Source organism: Apis laboriosa, unplaced genomic scaffold (genome assembly GCF_014066325.1).
Source record: "Apis laboriosa isolate Shangri-la unplaced genomic scaffold, ASM1406632v1 scaffold68_cov148, whole genome shotgun sequence".
NCBI lineage: Eukaryota > Metazoa > Arthropoda > Insecta > Hymenoptera > Apidae > Apis > Apis laboriosa.
In genome coordinates, this window is record NW_025224135.1 from 4051501 (window position 1) to 4077306 (window position 25806).

Sequence of the window (25806 nt, forward strand, 5' to 3'; positions counted from 1 at the left end):
AACTGAAAATTATAAAATGAGAAAAAGAAGACATGTCTCAAACAATAAAAGGAATAAAAAAATTGCCAAAGTTAAGAATATTGTTACTGCTTGTTTTCTCTGAAATATAATAAATAAAAGAATGATAGAAATGCATATATATATTATAATATAAGATAGCTTAAAATTAATCCATAAATATCAGTGACGAGCATTCGATTGTATATCATGGATATATATATAGCCATAAATGTTAAAATTAATTTTAATACAGTTTTAACATAGTTCCAAATATGGCAGTAAAAAAAGTTTCTAGATAGATGTAGGACATGTAAAAAATCATTACATCGTATGAATTTTTAATATAAAATAGCTACCCAATTTTAAGTTTAATTTACAAAAAAAAAAAAAAAAAAAAACTTATCAAAAATTTATCAACGATTTAAATTAAAGCAAATGCTTTGAAATTTAAATGCTTCTCAACAAATTTAAACAGAATTTTTTCTCTAAACTGTTGAAAAGCGTGATCGATCAATCATCGCTTATTAGCCTGCCTAAAAATATATTCAATCTGTTTTTAAAAAAGTAAGTAAAAACGATTTAGTAAATCTCAATATATATCTTGTACGATTGAAACGATTCTTTTTCTATGTTCTCATCACCTCGACTCGTACAGATGTCTCTTTCTTCTTCTTTTTCTTCTTCGAAGTCTTTTAATCCTTGTTTCCACGATCATTTGCCTGAAACCGAATGATCTCTTCCCTTCTCCCCCTCTCCGCGTATCCCTAGCCTGAATTACAAATTTAATTCCCGTCGTCTGATTGCGATTGCAATGTAAACGATGGAAAAGTTGCTTGCCAAAGGGGGTGAGCAACCCCCTCGATCCGGCGCATTTATTAACGCGTCAGGGGGCGAAGCGGTGATTTATCGCGCACGCGCCGAGACGCGTGGTAGATCCTCGACATCCTCGGGGGCAAGAGTTCGAGGCGTTGGCCGACCTTCCTTCGTCTTCCAGCTGCCGAATCTGGCAGGGCAAAGCAGATGGAGACGCAGATGGTGCCTCCTCGCACGAGCTGTTGTTGCTGCTTCTTCTTCTTCTTCTTCTTCTTCTTCTTCTTCTTCGCTGACAAGGTAAAGCGGTTTAGATGGTTGGGGTGGGGGAGTGAAGAGAAGCGTTTTTCGAAGATTTGTTTTTTTTTTTTTCTTTAATTTGAGAAGGTCGAGATTGTAATTGCTCTGAGATTGGCGGTGATTTGGTAAAATTGATGGTAGGATAATTTAGGCTCGTTTCTTTTTCGTTTGGGAAGATTTGTTTCTACTGTTTAGACGGAGTCCGTGGTTAGGTTGGATTAGGTTGGGTTAGGTTGGGTTAGGCGGGTGATTCGATAATGTTGGGTCGAATAAGTGGAAATAAAATGTCTTTTTGGAACGTTTGTTTCTTTAATTTAGGCGGAGAGTACGATGATTAGATAATGTTGGTTAGATTGTAACTATTGGGTGGATGATTTATTATTAGTAATTTTAGAATATGAGGTTTTAAAACATCTTCTTGAGATTGATGATACGAAATTGTGACTTATTCTTTTTTAATATAGGTGTCTGAGGGAAAGTACTCCAAGAGAGCAGAAAACTAAGGAAATTTGAAAATAAGATGTGATAATTTTAGAATATGAGATTTTAAGAATATTTTTTTTAATATAGACATTTGTCTGAAAGAAAGTACTCCAAGAGAGCAGAAAGCAAGATGTACAATTTCAGAATATGAGATTTTAAGAATCTTCTTGATATGAAATTGATTTATTATGACAGTTTTCTTTTTTACTATTTTTTTAACATAGACATTTGTCTGAAAGAAAGTACTCCAAAAAAGCAGAAAACTAAGGAAATTTGAAAATAAGATGTGATAATTTTAGAATATGAGATTTTAAGAATCTTTTTGATATAATGATATGAAATTGACTTATTCCTACCTAGTTTTCTTTTTTACCATTTTTTTTAATATAGACATTTGTCTGAAAGAAAGTACTCCAAAAGAGCAGAAAGCAAGATGTACAATTTCAGAATATGAGATTTTAAGAATCTTCTTGATATAGTGATATGAAATTGATTTATTATGACAGTTTTCTTTTTTACTATTTTTTTAACATAGATATTTGTAAAGAAAGTACTCCAAAAAAACTAAGGAAATTTGAAAATAAGATGTATAATTTTAGAATATGAGATTTTAAGAATATTTTTCATATAATGATATGAAATTGATTTATTATGACAGTTTTCTTTTTTGCTAATTTTTTATTATAATCTGTCTGAAAGAAAGTACTCCAAAAGAGCAGAAAGCAGTATAATTTTAAAATATGAGATTTTAAGAATTTTTTTGATATGATATGAAATTGACTTATTATGACAGTTTTCTTTTTTGCTAATTTTTTAATATAATGTGTGTCTGAGAAAAAGCACTGCAAGAGAGCAGAAAACTAAGAAAAGCAAGATATATATATGTATAATTTCAGAATATGAGATTTATTTATTATAACAGTTTTCTTTTTTTAATATAGTCTGTGCCTGAGAAAAAGCACTGCAAGAGAGCAGAAAACTAAGGAAAGCAAGATGTATAATTTCAGAATATATGAAATTTTAAGAATCTTTTTGATATAATGATATGAAATTGACTTATTACAGTTTTCTTTTTCGCTATTTTTTTAATATAAACCTGATCTGAGAAAAAGCACTGCAAGAGAGCAGAAAACTAAGGAAATTCGAAAGCAAGCAAAGATGAAAAGGAATGCAAGCATGCACCTAATAAATAGTTAGGAATACGAACGATTAATCCGGATAGGGGATTCTATACCGGATACGCGTATTTCAAATTCCTCCTCCAGATCCATGTATTTCGAAAAGAGAAAAAGAAGGCGAAAGGGACGACGAGGGGGAAAGAAAATTTCTCCGTATTCTCCTTACCTTCGATGCTCGGCTCGTCCGCCAAGCTACCCATCCATACTCGTCCTCGATCGACGACGATTAAAGGTTTTTCACCGGTTTGTCCGCCCGAGGTTGGGCCTCGACCGCGACCCCGCGTGCATCGCGTGTGCATCCACGGTCCACGATCGCGGTCCATGATCGTGAATTGCGCCTTCGATCGTAATCACCACCGTCCCTCGTACCACGTCCTTACATGGATCTTTCTTTTTTTTTTTTTTTTTCTTTCCATTACAGCGCCGTGAAATCTCCACAGGTTAATTTTCATATATACAGGATGGTGTAGCGATTTTCATCCTGATTTTCATATCGAAAAATTTAAAATTAACATTCGAATATTCGAATTCTTTCGTAAAAAGAGTACAAATGAATGCTAATAATATTTCCAACGAATTACAAATTATCAAATTATTAAGTTCTCCATTCGTCGTTAAGAATCGTATCCCATCCCATCGATAGTTTTTCGATCGTTAAGGATGGACGAATTGTTTGACGATCTTCGATCGATCTCTAGTAACATGATAGCGTCTTATAAAAATCACTAAAAAATTGATTTTTCAATAGCAATAGATCCTAACGTTTTCTAAATTATATCTGAAACATCGTCCTCGAAATAGAATGGACGAATTAGGATCAATTCACATCATCGAATTGTTTGACCAGGCTTCGATCGATCTCTAGTAACATGACAGAGTCTTATAAAAATCACTAAAAAATTGATTTTTCAACAGTAGATCCTAACGTTTTCTAAATTATATTTTAAACGTCGTCTTCGAAATAGGATAGGACGAATTGGGGGATCAACTCGCATCATCGAATTGTTTAACGATCTTCGATCGATTTCTAGTAACATGACAGCGTCTTATAAAAATCACTAAAAAATTAATTTTTCAATAGTAATAGATCCTAACGTTTTCTAAATTATATCTGAAACATCGTTTTCGAAATAGGATAGGACGAATTTGGGGATCGCATCATTGAATTGTTTAACGATCTTCGATCGATCATAGATCTCTAACAGCGTGCTAAAAATAATTAAAAAATTGACTTTCTAACAATAGTAGACGTTTTCTATTTATTAAATATATCTGATTATAATCTTTCTAATTATATCTAAAACATCGTCCCCAAAATAGGATGGAATTTATGGATCAACTCGCATCATTCGAATTGTTTGACGAGGCTTCGATCGATCGTGAATCTCTAGCAGCATGCTGTAAAAATCACCAAAAAATTGATTTTTCAATAGCAATAGATCCTAATGTTTTCTAAATTACATCTGAAACGTCGTCTTCGAAATAGAATGAACAAATTGGGGGATCAACTCGCATTATCGAATTGTTTTACGATCTTCGATCGATTTCTAGTAACATGACAGCGTCTTATAAAAATCACTAAAAAATTAATTTTTCAACAGTAGATCCTAACGTTTTCTAAATTATATCTGAAACATCGTCTTAGAAATAGAATGAACAAATTGGGATTTGGGATCAACTCGCATCATCGAATTGTTTAACGATCTTCGATCGATCGTGAATCTCTAACAGTGTGCTATAAAAATCACTAAAAATTGATTTTTCAACATCAGTAGATCCTAACGTTTTCTAAATTATATCTGGAACATCGTCTTAGAAATAGAATGAACAAATTGGGGGATCAACTCGCATCATCGAATTGTTTGACGATCTTCGATCGATTTCTAGTAACATGACAGCGTCTTATAAAAATCACTAAAAAATTAATTATTCAACAGAAGTAGATTCTAACATTTTCTAAATTATATCTGAAACGTCATCTTCGAAATAGAATGAACAAATTGGGGGATCAACTCGCATCATCGAATTGTTTGACGATCTTCGATCGATTTCTAGTAACATGACAGCGTCTTATAAAAATCACTAAAAAATTAATTTTTCAATAGTAATAGATCCTAACGTTTTCTAAATTATATCTGAAACGTCGTCCCCGAAATAGGACGGATGAAATATTGATTTTTCAAGCAGTGGAACGTTTTCTAAATCATATCTGGAATATATCATCTGAAATATATCGTCGCCCCCGAAATACAAAGCCATAGAATATAGCAAACCTCGCCGCAACTATTTCTTCCTTCGGTTCCAGTTGGAGGGATGATTAAGCCCGTCCCCTCGATCGGATCATCCTCTCGACGAAAACTGTGTATCGAGCGGACTCGGGACAAGTCCCGACACGTCCCGTCGATATAAATAAAGCATCCTCTCCCGATGGATCGGCCGACACGGGGGCAAATGAAAAATGCCGAGGCCGGCGATCAATGTAAATATATTCATGACGTGGGGTGGATGAGCGACGTCTATATGTGTGCATGTACATATATATATATATATATATATATATATATATGTATACGTGTGTTCGCGTGGACCTTATAGGACGAGGAGAGGGGGGAAGGGGGACGGCTTTCTTTCTTCGAGTCGAGGCGACTCGATGCCACTCGAAAGGAGCATAATTCACTCTTTGGCAGCTCATTACAATTTAAAAAGGCTTTTGTCAGTGTTACCGGTGATTCCTTACGAGCTCTCGCGTCAGGGGCCTTGTCACCTTTTGGATGGGACAGTTGGCGGAACCAGCCCTTCCTCTCGTTCCTCCCGAGATGTCTCGAGCCCGTTATTAACCCTTCACTACTAAACCCTTCGCTCCCCATAAAATGATATAACTATGACCGACTATAGTCTGCTATGTAAGTATTACATAGATTGGAATATTACACAGATTGGAGACGTCGTACATCGACGTAACTTCCTTTCATCGCTTGTTTCTCACACGCGATTATTAACAGTTATTACTTATCGTGCGATTATATGTTATTATATTTTATGTAACGTTATTCGAGCTTCCTTAATTGTGTGATTAAACGTTATTTGAAACGTTATAAATACCCCGCCGTTTCGAGGAAAGTTTCCTTTTCGATAAGCATCGAGGGTTGCAGTGAACACGATCTTTCTCGAGCACATTTTTGGAGAAATCGTGAGTGGAGAGGGAGGGGTTAAAATCTCGTCGTTGCTTGCTCGATTAATAATATTTTGATCTGCAAGATTGCGAGAAAGCCTAATATGTAATTTATATTTCGTTATATATGTATTCATTATATATGTAATTTATATTTTTTAATCGTAATTTATATTTATATTTCCCTTGGAAAGGTCCTCTTTGAAAGGATTCTTCATTGAAAAGAGATCGGTGGAGACATTTTGGAGATTGTGAGATTAGAGGGTTCGATTCGAAACAAGAGGAGGGTGGAGGGGAAAGGAGAGAGGGAAGATTGGCAATTGTTCGATTCAAGGGAGGACGAGTTTAAAAGATGAGTTAAAAGATCGCTCTGAATCACGGTTTCCGTCACGGTTTATTCCGCAATTCCGAGGCGGTTGGTTCCTCCAACGACAAGTCGTTTTTTGTCGGGCCAAAGGAAACCGGTCCAGAGGAACAAAAGGATGGGGCGAGTGTTGGATTTCTAATTCGCCGCCATGATCGAGAGAGAGAGAGAGAGAGAGAGAGAGAGAGAGATATTGATCCTCTTTTGTGGAAGGCCGATCTTCGACGAATGGTTGATTCGTGTCGACGAGGAAGAAATTTTGTGGAAATGGAAAAATTTCTGTTAAATCTTATTCTGAAAATGAAGAGTCAGGATGGAGTGGATGCTGTTTGGGGAGGATTCGGAAAGTTTGTCTCGCGAATTTGGCGGGATTCTTCGAATACCAGTTTAGTTAAAATTGTAGAGAAATTTGTAATTGATAAGAGCGATGTATATTTCTATTTTGAACGTGAACAAATATATTTATTTGTATAATTATCGTTGCGAAAAATTGTAGGGATTTGTAATTGAGAAGTAGAATATTTCCATTTTGAACAAATATATTATAGTTATCGAATTTTTAATTTTAATTATTGTATAATTGTATAATCGTTGCGAAAAATTGATAAAAAGGAACTTAACAAAAGTGGCGAATATTTCCAGTTTGAATATGAACAAATATATTATAGTTCGAATTTTTAATTTATTGTATAATTATATAATTTTTATTATGGAATTTAATTATAATTATAGAATTTTTAATTTATTGTATAATAAATAAAAATTGTACATCACAAGAATTTGAGAATTAATTGAGAAGAAGAAGAAAAAATAAATAAATAAATAATAAATAAATAAAAAATAAATAAAAATAAATAAATAATTGAGAAAAAGAAAGTTTAACAAAAGTAGCGAATATTTCCACTTTGAATATGAATAAATATATTATAGTTTGAATTTTTAATTTATTGTATAATTATCGTTGCGAAAAATTGTAGGGATTTGTAATTGAGAAGAAAAATATTTCCATTTTGAACAAATATATTATAGTTATCGAATTTTTAATTTATTATATAATTATCATTGCGAAAAATTGTACATCGCAAGAATTTGAGAATTAATTGAGAAGAAGAAAAATAAATAAATAAATAAATAATAAATAAATAAAAAATAAATAAAAATAAATAAATAATTGAAAAGAAAAAAGTTTAACAAAAGTAGCGAATATTTCCACTTTGATATGAACAAATATATTATAGTTTGAATTTTTACTTTATTGTATTATTGTTTTAATAATTTTTAATTATTATTATAATTATCGTTGCGAAAAATTGTAAGAATTTGTAATTGAAAAGAAAGAAATCTCAACAAGAGCGATGAACATTTCCACTTTGAACAAATATATTATAGTTATCGAATTTTTAATTTATTGTATAATTATCATTGCGAAAAATTGTACATCACAAGAATTTGAGAATTAATTGAGAAGAAGAAAAAAAAATAAATAAATAAAAAATAAATAAAAATAATTGAGAAGAAGAAAGTTTAACAAAAGTAGCGAATATTTCTATTTTTAATATGAATAAATATATTATAGTTTGAATTTTTAATTTATTGTATAATTATCGTTGCGAAAAATTGTAGGGATTTGTAATTGAGAAGAAAAATATTTCCATTTTGAACAAATATATTATAGTTATCGAATTTTTAATTTATTGTATAATTATCATTGCGAAAAATTGTACATCGCAAGAATTTGAGAATTAATTGAGAAGAAGAAAAAAAATAAATAATAAATAATAAATAAATAAAAAATAAATAAAAATAAATAAATAATCGAGAAGAAGAAAGTTTAACAAAAGTAGCGAATATATCCACTTTGAACGTGAACAAATATATTTATTGTATAATTATCGTTGCAAAAAATTGTAAAAATTTTTAATTGAGAAGAAAGAAATCTAACAAGAGCGATGAACATTTCCACTTTGTACAAATATATTATCGGTTACGAACAAATAGTTATCGAATTTTTAATTTATTGTATAATTATCGTTGCGAAAAGCGACGTATATTTTCACTTTGAACGTGAACAAATATATTATAGTTATCGAATTTTTAATTTATTGTATAATTATCGTTACGAAATTCAACAAGAGCGACGAACATTTCCACTTTGAACAAATATATTTATTGTATAATTATCATTGCGAAAAATTGTATCGCAGGAATTTAATTGAGAAGAAGTTCAACAAGAGCGATGAACATTTCCAAACTTTAAATATGAATAAATATATTATAGTTATCGAATTTTTAATTTATTGTATAATTATCGTTGCGAAAAATTATACATCGCAGTAATTGAGAAGAAGAAAATTCAACAAGAACGACTTTGAAGGAAGTTCATTGAACGATCCAATAACAATGATGTTTCCACGGAGAAAATAAAAATCTCCTGGAACAAGTCGTCACGTTCAAGATCCACTCTCCATTCTTCTCGCGCGCGCAAAAAAAAAAAAAAAAAAAAAAAGAAAAAGAAATGGCGGCAGGGCGACTTTCTTGCGACATACGTGCCCTTCTCCTCTCGCGTGTTCCAAGCAAGAAGAAGAGGAAGAGGAAGAGGAAGAAGAAGAGGAAGAAGAAGGGGCTAGCTAAAGGAAAATGCAACCACGGGTCCCAGTGGGACGTGGTTCGAAGCCCGAAATTGATATGTATTCCGCGGCAAGGCGAGCCCAATCTATCGCGGGTCAAGCAGTCGGAATTTTAAGCGCGATATACGCCGTTCTATATATCGAGATTCTCCCCTCTCCCCCTCCAGACGTCGATATGGACGTCTGATATAAGGGGTGGCTCGAATCGAACAATGTGTATAGGAAAGATTTTTATAGGAAAATATATTAAATGTATAAAATATATTTTAGAAAAATTGGTTTTCTTGGAAAATTACGAGTACAATGCTTATCGTCTGATCTGTGATCGATCTTAATTTAAGAATTAATCGAGGGCACAGAATTCAAAAATGGAATTTAAAAACACCCCTTTCTCTATAAAATAATTTCAAATAGCTGTATCATTATAATGAGAATTTTATTCCCAAAAAAAAAACAACTGTTCGATGAGCTGATCAAAGACTGTCGATAATTTCAAAAATCTATATAAAACGAAGGAAGAGCACTCCTTTCTCAAAAATCTCTTAATAAATCGATCAAAAATTCCTTGATAATTTTAAATATCTGTATCACGAGGCAACAAAAAATTTACAGAATCTCTTTCTCAAAAATTTCTTGATGAGAAATCAAAGATACAAAAAATTCACAGAAAAAGCATATATTTCAAAAATCTCTTAATAGATCGATCAAAAATTCCTTGATAATTTTAAATATCTGTATCACGATGCAACAAAAAATTTACAGAATCTCTTTCTCAAAAATTTCTTGATGAGAAATCAAAGATACAAAAAATTCACAAAAAAAACATATTTTTCTCAAAAATCTCTTAATGTATCGATCAAAGAATATTTATTAATTTCAAATACTTATATCACGATATAATAAAAAAATTCCTTGAGAGAAGTTCAATCGAAGATAGAATTATTCACAAATCAACTTTTAAGTACCTGTATCACGATACAAAGAATTCACAGAAAACCCCTTTCTCAAAAACTGCTCGACGAGCCAATCGAAAATATAAAACACAATTCACAAATCAATAATTTCGACTGTATGACACGATAAATTCCTTTCCAAAAAGATAGAACGCTATTCACAAATCAATAATTTCGATTTGTAAATATCACACGATAAATTGACGAAAAGATAGAACACTCACAATCAATAATTCAAAAACATTTTCATAAACATAATTCATAAACATTCACAAATCAATAATTTCGATTTGTAAATATCCTGTATCACACGATAAATTGACGAAAAGATAGAACACTCACAATCAATAATTCAAAAACATTTTCATAAACATAATTTATAAACATTCACAAATCAATAATTTCGATCGTATGACGCGATAAATTCCTTTCCAAAACGATAGAACGCTATTCACAAATCAATAATTTCGATTTGTAAATATCCTGTATCACACGATAAATTAATGAAAAGATAGAATACTATTCACAAATCAATAATTTCGACTATATGACGCGATAAATTCCTTGCCAAAAAGATAGAACGCTATTCACAAATCAATAATTTCAATTTATAAATACCCTGTATCACACGATAAATTAATGAAAAGATAGAATACTATTCACAAATCAATAATTTCGATTTATAAATAGCCTGTATGACACGATAAATTGTCAAAAAGATAGAACACAAGTCAATAATTTCGACTTTTGTATACCAGTTTTAATCACCTCTCACCTAAAACGTTGAAAGAGAAAGCCGTTCCAACCCCGTACAACCCATAACGTTCCACGAGTTGCGAAACTTACGAGGACGTAAAGTTCCCCCTCCCCTCCCCTTTGTACGCGGGCTGATCGCGCGCGCGGGAGGAAGGGCGGAACGGTTGGTGGGGGACGCCGCGAAGGGACGCCGCTGGTCATCCTCGGAAAATTGAATTTCGTCCCTGAGGGCCGGCCTGGATGAGGTATGCTGACAGTTGGAAAATTTGCGTTTAACCGGGTGCAATCTTGCCGACTCCACGGCGTATCCTGGATTTCTCTTTCGTTTTTCGGAGACGATAGACGCGTTTAAGTCAAGGGGATGGTCATTCGGTCGATTTTAAGTAAGTCGTTCGAGAGAAAATTTTGAAAATATATTGTAAGAGGGGCGAATTTAAGCGTATTTAAAATCTGTTTCACGATACGCTTGTTGGAACACGCGTTCCTTGGCACGATGGTTAAAAGATTGTATAAATAGAGTGAGATGTAAACATTGTTTAATTCTCGGCTGATAAAACAGTAATTGAAAATCTCTTAAGGGAAAAAGGATAAAAGAGGGATGTATACGTATTTGCATGATGCTTGCTATATTTTAAAATTCCAATAAGTTTAAAACAATAATAGCAATCTATAATACGTAGACGAGAAAAATTGAAAAGCAATATATATATATATATATGACACGTGGCAGCAAAATTAATTTCGTATTATTTAATTTTCATATTTCGATTTATCGATCGAAGGGATCTTTCGATTTCTTTGGTGTTTCAGAAAACAGGGTAATAAGAAAATTGATACGCATTTCTCTCGCGTTGCGTCCCAATTTTTAAAACACAGGTACCGTTACACGGGAAGTAAAAAATTAATCTTCAGTCGCTTAGAGATAAGGGAGAAAACTTTTTCCCGTATTTTTAGCAAAAAAGTATTGACTAATGACGCCGGGTATGCGCATGCGCATGCCCGCCATTCTTCGCTCATTTGCAATGCAACACAGATAAGCGTGCGTCTTAAATTAAAATCGATATTCCGTTTACCATTATTAAAATTTTTACGCCGAAAAAAAAAAAGGGCGTAATCTTAATCGCTTGACGTTAATATATCGACGCGAATATTAATTTGCATGCGAATAACCATGCCAAGTCGAGTGGGCAAAAAAACCAAACAAATTTCTTTTGTTTCCAGCAAATGGTGAAAAAAAATTTTCGGTTACTCACCGTGTGGCACCCATCCATGGTGGCACCTGTCGCAGTACCGGATGTGCCTCTTCCCCGGCGTGAACGAGTCGCACGAGCATCCATTCACCGTGCACTTGATAGACTGAAACCGAGCACAAGAAACAATAATTACCAGGGGCCAGGCTTAAACGTTTCGTTTCATATTGTTCATTCATCGTTACGATCGACGAAATATTACTTTCTTACACTTATAATTACACAACGGTAAAATATATAACATTTCAATTACGAAAGAAAGAAAGGAAGGAATACATTCGTATATATACTTGTTACTCACTTTCAATCATTTTTCTTCTATTTTTTTTTTTTTTTTTTGAACATTTTAACCATCATCCTTTTTCTTTTACAATTTTTATAAATTGTATTCTCATAAAGAGTTTCCACGAATTAAGTTGATTATAACAAAATGCATCGATTGGACGATTTAAATCACCTCTCAGTATCGTAATCTTTGCCTTGAAAATTTCCAACCCTCCTATTTCACGCCTAAACTAAATCGAACCAAAGTACCAAAGCTGAAACTGCTCTGATCGTTCGTTACGCGAGGTAGGTGTACTATAAAGGGGAGAGGGGACGTCTCTTTCGAAGGGGGTGCGCGAGATACGGTTCGAGGCGGAATTTTTATACGACTTTTCAGCCGAAGGGAAAATATATATGTACAGTTTGGATTAAAGGATCGTTGCCACGGGCGGGTAGGAAGAAAAAGGAGAGGGGAGGGGGTGTGGTATTTCGAGTGACCGTTTGGCGTAACCCCGGAAGGGGGAAGAGCCGTAAGAAGGGGTGGACTTGGCCGGATTTTAAGGAACCGTGAATATTTTCCGCCCTTCGGCACGAAATTAACCCCTTGGGAGCCACCGTCCAATCCCCTCCCCCCCTCCTTTCTCTTCCTGAAACGAAGCTCTGGAACAGGGAGCTTCTACGCGGCGGACAAGTTTATTTTTTTTATTTTTTCCTTACTTACTTTGCCTCATGCCTTTGCAGCCATCTATGCAGTCGAAGAATGGGGAGGGGAGTGCTGCGATTCCTCTGATTCTATGTTTCACGCGTTAGAAAAGTTTGCATGGGAAAGGAGACGTAAGGTCGAGTTTATTAACACGTTCACTGTTTCCAACGAAATCTCCTTCGGGCTATGCTGGTATAATAAGCCAAGAATAATCATTTGTTTCCATCCTGTTACATTGCTGAAGCGCCTCTACATGAACACAGTTCGAATGTTTGCCGAGTGTAAGTGGTGTAACTTCTGTTAAAAATTCTTAATATACCGATTCGTTCCAATGTCGGAAAGAAAAATGGAAGAGTTATGTTAGAGTTAATCATATAACAACTTTTTGTCCAAATTCTCTTGACTAACCTTTATAAATAATTCTTTATAATATAAATAATTATATATAAATAATTATAAATAATTCTTTTGATAAACTATTTTTGTATTATATTTTTATAACGGTTACACTTTTATAACATTTCTGTAAGTAGTCGAATATGAGTGACGTGGCCCAATGAGAGCTATAACTCTCGAATATGGAGGAGTCAACGTGTTAAATGGACGCCGTTTCACGTTTCTTGAACAACGGATCTTGGATAAAATGTGTTTCTTGAGAAAGATGGTAGAACATGTTCTTTGTATTCATATACGTTTTATGTACGAGTGTTGATTGAAACGTTACATCAAAAATTCAGTTCAAAATATTATTATTAATTCTTTCGCTACGCACAGTGGTTCGATAAGGTTTAACTGGACGAAATTATTTTTTCGTCGATTTTGAGGTTTGTATGGAGATTTTTAGAAAATAATATTGCTTTTTATTATAATATAAAAAAATTAACATTCAATTAATAAAAAATGTATAGGAAAATAAATACGATATAACTTGAAATGAAATAGGAAAAAAAAATGAGAACAAAAGTACACGTTACATTGAAACTATTATTTCTTACATATTTGAAAATGAATATTTTGTCCATTTAATAAATTATTCGAACCACTGTCTGCGGTCTTCAAAGCGTTTAGAGCTAAGTCTTTCGTCCCAAGAAACGCTTTTTATTCATAACAATATACTCATAACTTTTCCAAGAACGTATTTAATTAAACGATTAAAATTAATATTTTTACACTACGCAACGCGATACTATAATATAATATTCTCTATTTTAAAATTTTTCGAACCACGTATAATCCAACATTAGTAGATCTCACATTGATATTACGCGAAATTTTATGGCGAGACAATGTTAATTGTGAGCACATGAATTTATCAAAAAATCTCAAACTACTCGATACGTAAAAAACGCCAATACCAAACTTAAAAAAAAAAAAAAAAGAAAATATTCCACCGTAATAATCTCACCGTCGTTGCCCAATTTAATGGGTTTTACGACCATCTTTCTCCAACAAAGAAACAGAGAAGGAAGAGGAAGGAGAGGGGGGTCCCATTTACCTATAACCACACGGCTCGTTTCTCCGTGGAGGACGAACGGAAAGGGAAAACACGTCGTGTATGTATGTATGTATGTATATATTAGCGTTATGACGTTACGCCGGCGTGTGCCGCTAATATAAAGACAAATGAAGCGACGAGCGCGCCACCATCTTCGGCCATGTGTCTTTATACCAGCCACATCCGTCCCCGCGGCGCGGCGTTGTTCGCGGAAAATGTTCTGTCGCCGTGGAACGGGCAAATTGTAGGATAGATTGGCCGACGAAAATTTAACCGCCGGCTAAAATTTTATTAGGCTCGCCGCGGGTTATTTATTCGGAGCGGAGCGACAAGATTATACGGCGATATTAGCGGTCGCTCGTGCCAAGGGAGATGGAGAGAGGGGAGGGGGGGAGAGGGAGGGGTAATGGAGGTGAAACAAAGTCCCTGCGAGTCGCTCTTTTTTCTCCTTTTTTTAAATATATATATATATATATATATATATATGAGACGCGTTGGAATTAGCTTTTTCACGAGTTAATTTAACTCGGTTCGGTATATACGATCGAAACGTGGCAACGTGGGGGACGTGAACGCGTAAGTTTTGTTTGCGTTATGCGGTTGTTATGTATTACGGAGGATTGGGGGGAGCGAGGTTAGGAAATTTGGCGTCTTTGGAAGATTTAATTTATTATCTTGGGAGAGGATTCGGATTGAATATTGTTTCGAAAGGAGAAATGCGAATTAATCGATCTTTCTAATCGTCAAAATAATCATCAAAATTAATAATACGTTGTTACAAGAGACGAGATTAATATCAAATAAGTATATAACGTAGCTAGAAAAAAAGAAAAGGAAAATGGCAATTTCGACGAGAAACAAAATTCGTAGATATTTCAATCTATTAAACGATTTGTGAAAGAATTATAGGAAAAGTTATCCTTTTTCCATTAGCCGGTGATTCAACCAATTAATCAGGCGAATCAGCCTCGTTTTTGAAAAGAAAAAAAAGATAAATTGATGAACTCGTCGGTTGGCTGGCAGCATCGTTACACGTCTAATCGAAAGATATACAGCCGCGAAAAATATATACAGAAGCTGTTCCTTAAACGGGGAGTATTAAACGAAGGAACGAGATGATAAACCGGGAACGGAGAGAGAGAGAGGGAGAGAGAGCTGGCAATAAATGTTTGGCGGCTCGTAAAAACGTTATTGCCTTCCTTACGCGACGATAGCGGAAAAAGATTTTGCTCGCTGACGATATGCAGAAAAGGATGCGGAGATCGAAAACTGATGTCCCTACAAAGAATTTTTGTCTTGTTAAAATTTTAATCAAAGGATTTTCGAAATTTATTATTCACTTTCGTTCACAATGGAAAAACGACAAAAGCGATTTTATGAAAATATTTCTCTGCCCTTAAAAAAAGAAAGATTCTTTTATCTATGAGAACGTATTATCATATTGTCAATTCTTAAAAGGAAAATTTTGCAACCCCTTCAGATCGTAAGAAGAATTTCTTAGCTATCATTTTTTTTTTTTTAATTAATATCATCTTGTAGATACCTCGAGAATCGCATCCCTTTAAAAAGCTTTATTATTCCAATCGAAATAATTATCCAAACCCTCTTCGTTCGATCAATCGTACTGAAATTACTACTCAAAAAAAAAAAAAGAAAGAAAGAAAAACTGACAGAAAATTTACATCGAAACGATCGATCTCTCGTCATTGCGAGATAATAAAAACGATTTCGGGACACGCGACCCCCGAAGCGTTCCAATCCTCTCCCTCTCCCTCTCTGCAACGGGATCGAACACGCGGGCAGAATTGTAATCCAAGCGAGGAACAAGCAACGATGGCTTGTTACAACGTATCAACGGACGATAATTAATTGCGCGGATATGGATTACGCGAATTATCGGGAACGTATATTTCCCGATCGATAGATGGCGGCGTCGATGATTATCATTATAATCGCGAAAACGCAGAGCGCCTCTGCGTTGCAGAGCGCAATGAGGCTGGCGCATTGTTAAATATAATCAACGCCACGGGAAGGGATACCGTGTTTCGAGGAATTCGTTAACGAGCGGATACTGGAATTACGAATCGGATACTGGACTTTTGTGTCACGTTCGCGAATGTTGCAGTGTGTTTGTCTTCTTTGCGACGGAGAGAAAGAATTGTTTCGATCTTATTATTACTTTTTTTAATAATCGCGTTTTCACTCTCTATTTGAAACCGAGTCTTAAATCCAAGAAACTTTAACGAATGCGATTTCTTTGCGATAGAGAGAGATAGAAATAAAAAATTCGTTTATATCTGCAAATGTTTCGATTTTATTATTTTTTTTTTTTAATAATCGCGTTATATGGAATAATTTTCACTCTCTATTTGAAACCGAGTCTAAATTTAAATCCAAGAAACTTTAATGAATGCGATTTGTCTTCTTTGCGATAGAGAGAGATAGAAATAAAAAAGAATTCGTTTATATCTGCAAATGTTTCGATTTTATTATTTTTTTTTTTTTAATAATTGCGTTATATGGAATAATTTTCACTCTCTATTTGAAACGGAGTCTAAATTTAAATCCAAGAAACTTTAATGCGATTTGTCTTCTTTGCGATAGAGAGAGAAAAAAAATTCATTTACATCCGTGCAAATATTTCGATCTTATTATTTTTTTTTTTTAATAATCGTATCATATGGAATAATTTTCACTCTCTATTTGAAACGAAATCTATTTAAATTTAAATCCAAGAAACTTCGAGATCGAGAGAGTGTTCCGGACGAAACTAAAGACGCATAATAAAATTCCATCTTTAGAGCAGTGTGCATAGAATGGGAAGGCAATTTTCAGGCTGGGTTCGAGGGTGTTCCATCTCAAAGGGTTGCCGGTTAAAAAGAGCTACTATCGGCGTTTCACACTCGAAACGGGGCGGCAAACACTCACCGCGGCCAGCTAACTCGAAATCGACTCGATGGCCACTCGTCGATAGGAGCTCGATTCCCACCCCCCTCCTCCTCCCCTCCCTCCCTACCTACCCCTGGACACGGAGTTTATCTTCCACCTTCGACTTTATCTTCATCAGGTAAACGTAAACTCGTCCTCTTCGAAGTAAATTCGAAGCAATTCGATTGATTCGAACGATTTTCTTTTTTCTTTTCTTTTTTTTTTTTCAACATTCCGTTGCGTGCAAATTTTTCGATAAATTTTTCATCGGGAAGAGAGAAAGAAAAGACGTCATCCAATAATTTCAAAAGCGAACGACAAGTTAAAGGGGAGAAAAATTTCTTCTCATTCACGGGGGGGGGGGGGGGGGGGGGGAAATTCAACCTCTATAATATCTATAACACATACTCGGTAAATTTATATTTTGTATTATCCAACGAGGTTCGAACAATTGCAGCTAAATTTAACTCTTCCCTTTGTTTCTTATTTTTAAAAAATCTTAAACATCGGAATCGTTCGTATTTCTTTTTAAAAAAAAATCTCATCTCCCGAACGGAAGATGAAGAAGATGAAAATTTTAGGTTATATTCAAGATCGAAAAGGTCCAAATAAAATATTATTTTTGGGTTTATTTCAACCTTTTAGTGATGCTTTAAAATTATTATTCTAAAGAATGATATTTTTTTTAATTATTCAAATTTATATATTTATAGTCCAATAATAATATTTTTTTTATCTTTAACATTATGAATTTTATATCCTTGAATTTATTCATTATATATATATTAAATTATGGAATTTTATAAATATTTATAAATATATAATATATATTTAAATAAATAAATATATAAATAAATAAATAATTATAAAAAGAACATTACATAAAGAACAGAGATGGAACATTATATAAAGAACAGAGATGGAGGGAGAGGGATGAAAGGACGAAGCGCTCGAGGACGATGACGCGGCTCGCAAAACGCGGCGGCCAAATCTCTCGGCCGGATGTGTTCGCTAGGTTCGTGTTTAATGAACGGCGGCTAATCTTCCACCCTCGTTCCCGAAACGCTCGAAAACGCTGCTGCAACGTTAACGGGAGGCGGCCGCCAACCGACTCGTTCATCGTTTGCAAATTAATTTGACCAGAGCGCGAATTAAACCTCAAGTATAAAGCTTGGCGAGGGCGTCGACGATGCAACCCCCTCCCCTCCCCTCCCCTCCCCCACCCCCGTTAATGAGTTGGAGGATTTAAGCTCGGCATCGTGCGTTCCGCTGATCCGATCCACCATCCCCCTCCCCCTCACTCTCTTCCCCCTCCCCTCGGTGTCCAAACTTTATCCAATCCTTGCGCGTTGTCGATTTCGTTGTTCCGAATGTGCCCATCGCGCTGTTTCTTGTTGTCGCACTGTTTCATCGAGCGAGTTTATTTTCTCTTTAATTTTAACAAATTCAGATTAGATCTTCTTGCGAGTGTTTCATTTAAGTGAATTTAAATTAATTTTGTTGCTTATTAAAGTTATTTAGTATTTAATTATTAGGTTATGTATTTAGTATTTTTAGGTTAGTATTTATTGAATTAGGTTATGTTGTATTTTTTTTTTTTTTTTTTTTTTTTGGTGTTCGAATCGTACGTTTATTTTGTCTTTCTTGCAAAAGAAAATGTAATTAATTGTTGTAAGTGAATTATTTTCGCTTTTTATCTTTCTTGCTTAAAATCGTTTAATATTTTTATTAATTATTGGATTGGGTCTTTCTTAGTTAAAAAAAAAAAAAAAAAAATTATTGATCGTTAGATTATATTGCATGGGAAATTTTGGAAAATTTTTGTTTTGTCGTGTAAAGTGAAAAATTTCTTTCTAATCATTGTTATATATATATATATATATATACGAAATAAAAAAAAGAAACAAAGATAGTTTAAATAAAACTGTCAAAGTTATATTATTGTACAGTTTTGAGAAGGAAAGAGCAACTTCACGCCACATACTTTTTACGTTTTTTTTTTTTTTTAAAGATAATCGAAATTGGCACTCCTCCCCCTAAGAATCAGAAATGCGGCACGTGTGGTCGATTCCGCCGTTGGGACGAACGATACGCCGGCGGAATAGAAAAGAGAGGAGACGTAACGTTTCCAAGCGGCCATACTTCACGCGTGTGACGGAATAATGAAATGCTAACAGCCCGGGCTGCGTTTAGCATATTGTCGCGGCCACAATGGCAATTTGCGTGATATATCTGCCCGTTTCCTCGGGACGCGTTCAAATGTACCGGAATTAACTGGCCCTCCGTGCCGGAAGACACGGCGTATATTTCGTCTGCCATTTGCCAAAATTCAACTTGAAATATCCTATATACGTATATATTATATCTTTTTATAAATATCAAGAAATTCACTTTTTCATCGCAGCCGGTGTATAAAATACTTTTTACAAGTAATCACATACGAGAAAATAAGAAAATATAGAATTTCGATAATTTGCAGGAAAAATCACGGAACAGTTCGATTAATTCCATTTCGAATTCGAGGCGCGAAATTCAAATTGAAATATTATATCTTTTTATAAATATCAAGAAATTTATTTTTCAATTGTGTACGCAATTGTTGTATAAAATACTTTTTACAAGTAATCACAAACGAGAAAATAAGAAAGTGCAGAATTTCGATAATTCAAAACAAGAAAAATCGGTTAAAATCACGGAGCGGTTCGATTAATTCCTTTTCGAATTCGAGGCGCGAAATTCAAATTGAAATATTATATCTTTTTATAAATATCAATAAATTTATTTTTCCATCGTATACGCAACTGTTGTATAAAATATTTTTTATAAGTGATGACAAACGAGAAAATAAAAAAGTGCAGAATTTTGATAATTTGCAAGAAAAATCACGGAACAGTTCGATTAATTCCATTTCGAATTCGAGGCGCGAAATTCAAATTGAAATATTATATCTTTTTATAAATATCAAGAAATTTATTTTTCAATCGTATACGAAACTGTTGTATAAAATATTTTTTACACGTAATCACAAACGAGAAAATAAGAAAATATAGAATTTCGATAATTTGCTGGAAAAATCACGAAACAGTTCGATTAATTCCATTTCGAATTCGAGGCGCGAAATTCAAATTGAAATATTATATCTTTTTATAAATATCAAGAAATTTATTTTTCCATCGTGCATGCAACCGTTGTATAAAATATTTTCTACAAATGATTACAAACGAGAAAATAAAAAAATGCAGAATTTCGATAATTTGCAAGAAAAATTGGTCAAAATCACGGAGCGATTCGATTAATTCCTTTTCGAATTCGAGGCGCGAAATTCAAAATAAAACATATTCCTCGAGAGGGGGGGGGGGAGGAAATTAATTAACTCACTTTTTCTGTGATAAATATCAAGAAAACTCACTTTTCCATGTTCCAATCTATAAAATATTAAAGTATGAAATATTTTTATACTTTTAGAATTGATTAAAAACAGAAGAAAAAAAAAAAATAATAATAAGAAGAGTTTCGACGAGATAATTTCGGCGAGGAGATTAAAGGGATCGGAATCGGGGGCGCAAAGATTATCTCGTTCGCGGAGGGGCAGTTTAAGGGAGGATGGAAGGGTGATGGCAAGGGTCCTGCGTGGACGATAAATATCGCGGGCGACAAAATATCGCGAAATAAGAAAGGCTCTCTCAGAGGTTGACGCACGACACCCCAAGGAGCACTAAGTCACATCGCTGCTATGCTAACTTTCCCTTGACCCAACCCTCCCTCTCCCCCCCCCCTCCCTCCATTTCCGACCGATGAAATAATATCGGCCCCGATTGCCAACCTCGAATCCATGTACCGTGAAACGTCCGCAGCTCCCGTATTCAGGGGTGAGCAAGTGAGCCGCGATAATCGGCACAAGGATATGTGTGTGCAACAACCCTTGTTGTTGTTGTTGTTGTTGAATCCTGTTTCCTTTGAGGACACGTGGTTTCTTGTCGTTATTGCCACGTTTCGAGGGGTGGAAAATGCTTGGAAATTATTGGGATCGTTTCGAGTGGTGTGTGTTGCGCGATCATTGATCAAATTTTATGTAGCCAGAATCTTTTGAAGTTGATCTGGAATGGTATAAAGAGAGAAGGATTTAACAAGGGATCAAGAGAATTAATCGTATAGGGAATGGTGTCTGTTTTTGATTCTGTTCCATTTTTTGAATCGACGCCATATCGGTTTAAATGTGATAAAATGTATGAAAAATAATTGTTTCGATGTACAGCAATTATATATTGAGATTTTAAGTCGGTGATCTTTTTTTTTTTTTTAAACGTTTACAGATTAAAGGAAATAAAGCGTGTATAAATTAAGCAGATAATCGATGATGATCGATAGGTTGAGAAGTATTTAAACTTTAATTTTATAATATAACAACTCAAAGCATGTGTTTTAATTTAACAATCGTATTTTATATTAGAATTTTATTTAGAATTTTATTAGAATCTGTCTAGAAACTTTGTTTATTTTTTTTTTACTGTTATATTTGATTCGCAAAACTTTGCAAAACTATATTGAAATTAATTTTAACATTTACGGTTGTCCACTGATATTATATATGTAATAATATTCTTCCTAAATTTTATTTTTAATTTTTGTTGGATAGACGAAATTATTAAATTAAATTACAACAAAGATTCAAAATAGTCTGCAGCGTTTACAATCGAAATATAATCGAGAAAAATCATAATAAAAAACATAAAGTTAAAAATGAAAAAGAAAACGAATTTTTCGAACACTGATATTTATGGATTGATTTTAAGCTATCTTATATTATGATATATGTGTAATAATATTCTTCCTAAATTTTATTTTTAATTTTTATTGGACAGACGAAATTATTAAATTAAATTACAACAAAGATTCAAAATCGAAATATAATGGAGAAAAATCAACGTAAAGTTCAAAATGGAAAAGAAAACGAATTTTTCACGCAAAGGTGAATATACAATACGATATAAAAAATAAAATCTCTTTCGTGATTAAAAATATTGCCGATAATTAAAGAAAACAATATAATTTAAAAAAAAAGAAACGAGAAATTTCTTCATCGAAAATACGAGTGAAGAGAAAATTGCCGGATCCCCGCTGCTTTTTCTCTTTTGTTTCAGACAGGTAGAGGGTGCTTTTTAAATCTCATTATTACAGCTGGCGAAAAATAAGCGGAGCTCACGACGGCCTGGAGAACTTAATCCGAGGGACTTAGCGCCGTGCAAACGATCGCGCGTGCATCCACCGAGCTGATTTTTTTCCCCTCCCCCTCCCCTAATAACGCGATCACCGAGAACAATTAGCGTTCTCTCTCTCTCTCTCTCTCTCTCTCTCTCTGGACATTGATAAGTTCCCTCGGATCTACCGAATTTATTCAAATGGAAATTTTTTTTTCGTAAATTATCTTATTTAAGGAAATTAATTTAACCTGTAAAGAAGGTTACATAGCTTATAATTTTATTTTTCGATAACTTTCTTCACTGCTTCTTCGTTCGTTAGGCATACATTAATAGAAACAATGAATTTAATCATCGCTTCAAACACAACCATTTCTTCCCGATCGAATAAAATTCAATATTAATTTTACCAAAAACTTGCTTGTTGTTTAGGCAAGAAATTTAAATTGGTATACCAATTCTAATTCTAAAGTAAATTTTTATCAAGTATTTTTCATACCGACAGGCTAAAATTAGGGGGTTATGGAATATTAGGTTTAATATTAATAATAAAAATTGAATTTATTTATTTTAGAAAAATTTTAATTGTAGTAAATTTATTTGGAGTATTAAGATTAATATGTTTAATACAATATGATATAAAATCAATTATTGCAATTTCTTCAATTGTTCATATGGGTTTAATAATTATAAGAATATTAACATTTTTAAAATTAAGATTAATTGGAAGATATATAATAATAATTTCTCATGGATTAAGATCTTTTGGATTATTTTTTTTAGTAAATATAATTTACAAACAAACTAATAGTCGATTAATATTATGTTCATCAAATATAGGATCTCCTTAAATTTAGTAAGAGAAGTAATATTAATAATTGGTTTAATTTTTTGATCAAAATATTTATTTATTATTTTAATAATATATTGTTTATTTAGTTTTATTTATTCAATTTATTTATTTACAGTTATTAATCATGGAAAAATTTATATTAAATTTAAAATTAATAATGAGTTCAATAATTGAGTATTTTATTTTATTAATACATTGAATTCAATTAAATTTAATATTTCTAAAATTATATTTTACTTATTTAAATAGTTTAATAAAAATATTGATTTGTGGAATTTTATTATTTATATTTAGATTATTAATAATAACGTTAAGATTACATTTTATATTTTTAAATAAATTAATAATTTTTGAATGATATTAATTTATTCTTTTAATTCTATAAAATTTAATTTATTTATACCAATTGATTATAAATCATTAATATTTTTATTTTTAGTTAGATTAATTCTTTCAATAATTATTATTTATAGAATTAGATATATAGATTTAAGACTTTCGAAATCGATGATAATAACAGTGGTCGTATTCCGTCGTTGCTTCGTGATATATATATATATATATATATACGCGAATACGGAGAGAGGTATCGGTAGAAGGAAGGATATTCGGTGCCCGGGGCAAGGATCGAGAGGATCTCGCGGAGGCGGGCAAAAAAGAAGAAGGAAAAAAAGGAGTAGACATTTTAATAGAGCGAGTTTTCATCTATCGTCCCTATTCATCGGCAATTTCCGATTGAGTCGCCCGTCCCCGGGGGTGATCGATCGCCATTGTCTCGGCCCCAGACCGCCCCCGCTCCGCCGTACACTTTTCATCCCGCCGGCCACACCTTCGAGGCCGATCCTCCACGATCGTTCCACGAAAATTAAGCGTAATGGCATCGAAACGCTGCCGTTGCACGCGACACGTGACAATTTTCAATATTCGAGAGGAGAGCAATTTTTCGAGATGTGAACGCGAAGAAGATTAAGAGGAGTTGAGGAATTAATTAATCTTATTATACAATTTCAAAGGCGAGCTCTTGGTTCCAAGAGATGTCATAGCAATTGTTGCAATAAATACGAAAGATACGAAAGATATTTTGTTCTTCGCCTCCCCTGAACGTTCATTAAGGTAATTGTCAATTGTTCGCAGTTCAATTTCAGCAAGTAGCACTCGAAGCCGCCGTTTGATAGCCGCCTGACACGGGACTTACCCTTTCCTGGTAAAACGTGCCTGCTACGCCCGCTGCACCCGTTGCCGGATCGTGACTCGGAACCTTTTCGATCGGCTACACCCCCTCTATACGCTGACTAATATCCTGAATTTCATGATTCCTTCCGTCATTCCTCGCGCGATGTCGAAACGAAACGAATCGTGTATATATATATATATATATCTAGGTAATTTTCAATAATTTAAAATTATTCTTTGAGAAATTGGAACGTTTTTAATTCGGGCAGGAAATTTAATTTTTTTATCGAAATTAATAAAACACAACGACTTTTCGACAAAATACTTGGAATTCCCTTGGATCTTTTTTTCATGCGTTCAATGATCATTAATGGAATTCGAAAATTCGAAATCGATCGCTATCGAAATCTTTCACAATTAATTGTGAAGCTACAGTTTATGCGAAATAAAATTCGAGATTGAGTTTATATATATATATATGCATGAATTGGATGATTATTCAACTTTAAGGTTGATTTACAAGAAAAGAAAAAATAAATTTCGAGATGTCGTGAGAAAATTGAAATTTAAATACTCGTTAACAAATTTACAGAATATTTCTCAACTTTTATTGAAATCGTGATCTATCAGTTCTCTATTTAATCTAAACGTTTAAAAAGAGGATTTAAAATCTTAATGTATAATTGTTACAAATTCGTTTTTACAAAATGAGTTTCGAACTGTCGTGCAACATAGTAATGAGATCCTAAACCTAAATAAAAATGTTCGAGCAATCCTTCAAATGTTACATTGGATTACGTACGAAAAATAATTTCGTTTCTTTTCCTCGCGACGAGTTGAAGTTGGCTGGAAGTAAACTAGCGACACTCGCGTGAAAAAACGGAATTACTCTCGAAACAACCGAATAGACGGAAGGATTTTACAATATTCACAGTTTTTTTATTAAATCTATCAGAAGATAGGGGGACACATAGTGTTTATTATTTAACGGCAGGCCGCGTTCATAATTCACGAAAGCCCGTCGTGGAACAAGGCCTTAATGTCCACTCGAAATTCCGATTTATTCGAGAAACCTCGACCCCCCGCTGCTCTACCCCCGCGACGCTCCCAACGACCGGCCGTGTTGCACGATGCAATCGACCCCACCTGTCCAACATCCCCGCGAATGGAATGGACGCGAAACACTTTATTACATCGAATTAAAGTTTCAATAATTTTGAAGAAGGAACGGATTTCGATCCTCGTCGACGAGCCAATGTTTACGGATCGTATTATCGATAATAATTGGAATCATTATTC

At 33.7% G+C, this 25806-nt stretch overlaps 1 protein-coding gene across 2 annotated transcripts in view; it reads right to left on the reverse strand.

The window, feature by feature from the left end:
* LOC122718901 overlaps nucleotides 1-25806 on the reverse strand; it is a 362222-nt gene that overhangs the window by 235948 nt on the left and 100468 nt on the right. For both annotated transcript variants that reach the window (XM_043944300.1, XM_043944302.1), the window contains exon 3: nucleotides 11897-11999. In XM_043944300.1, the coding sequence (XP_043800235.1) occupies nucleotides 11897-11999 (103 nt within the window). The remainder of the gene's footprint in view (nucleotides 1-11896; nucleotides 12000-25806) is intronic.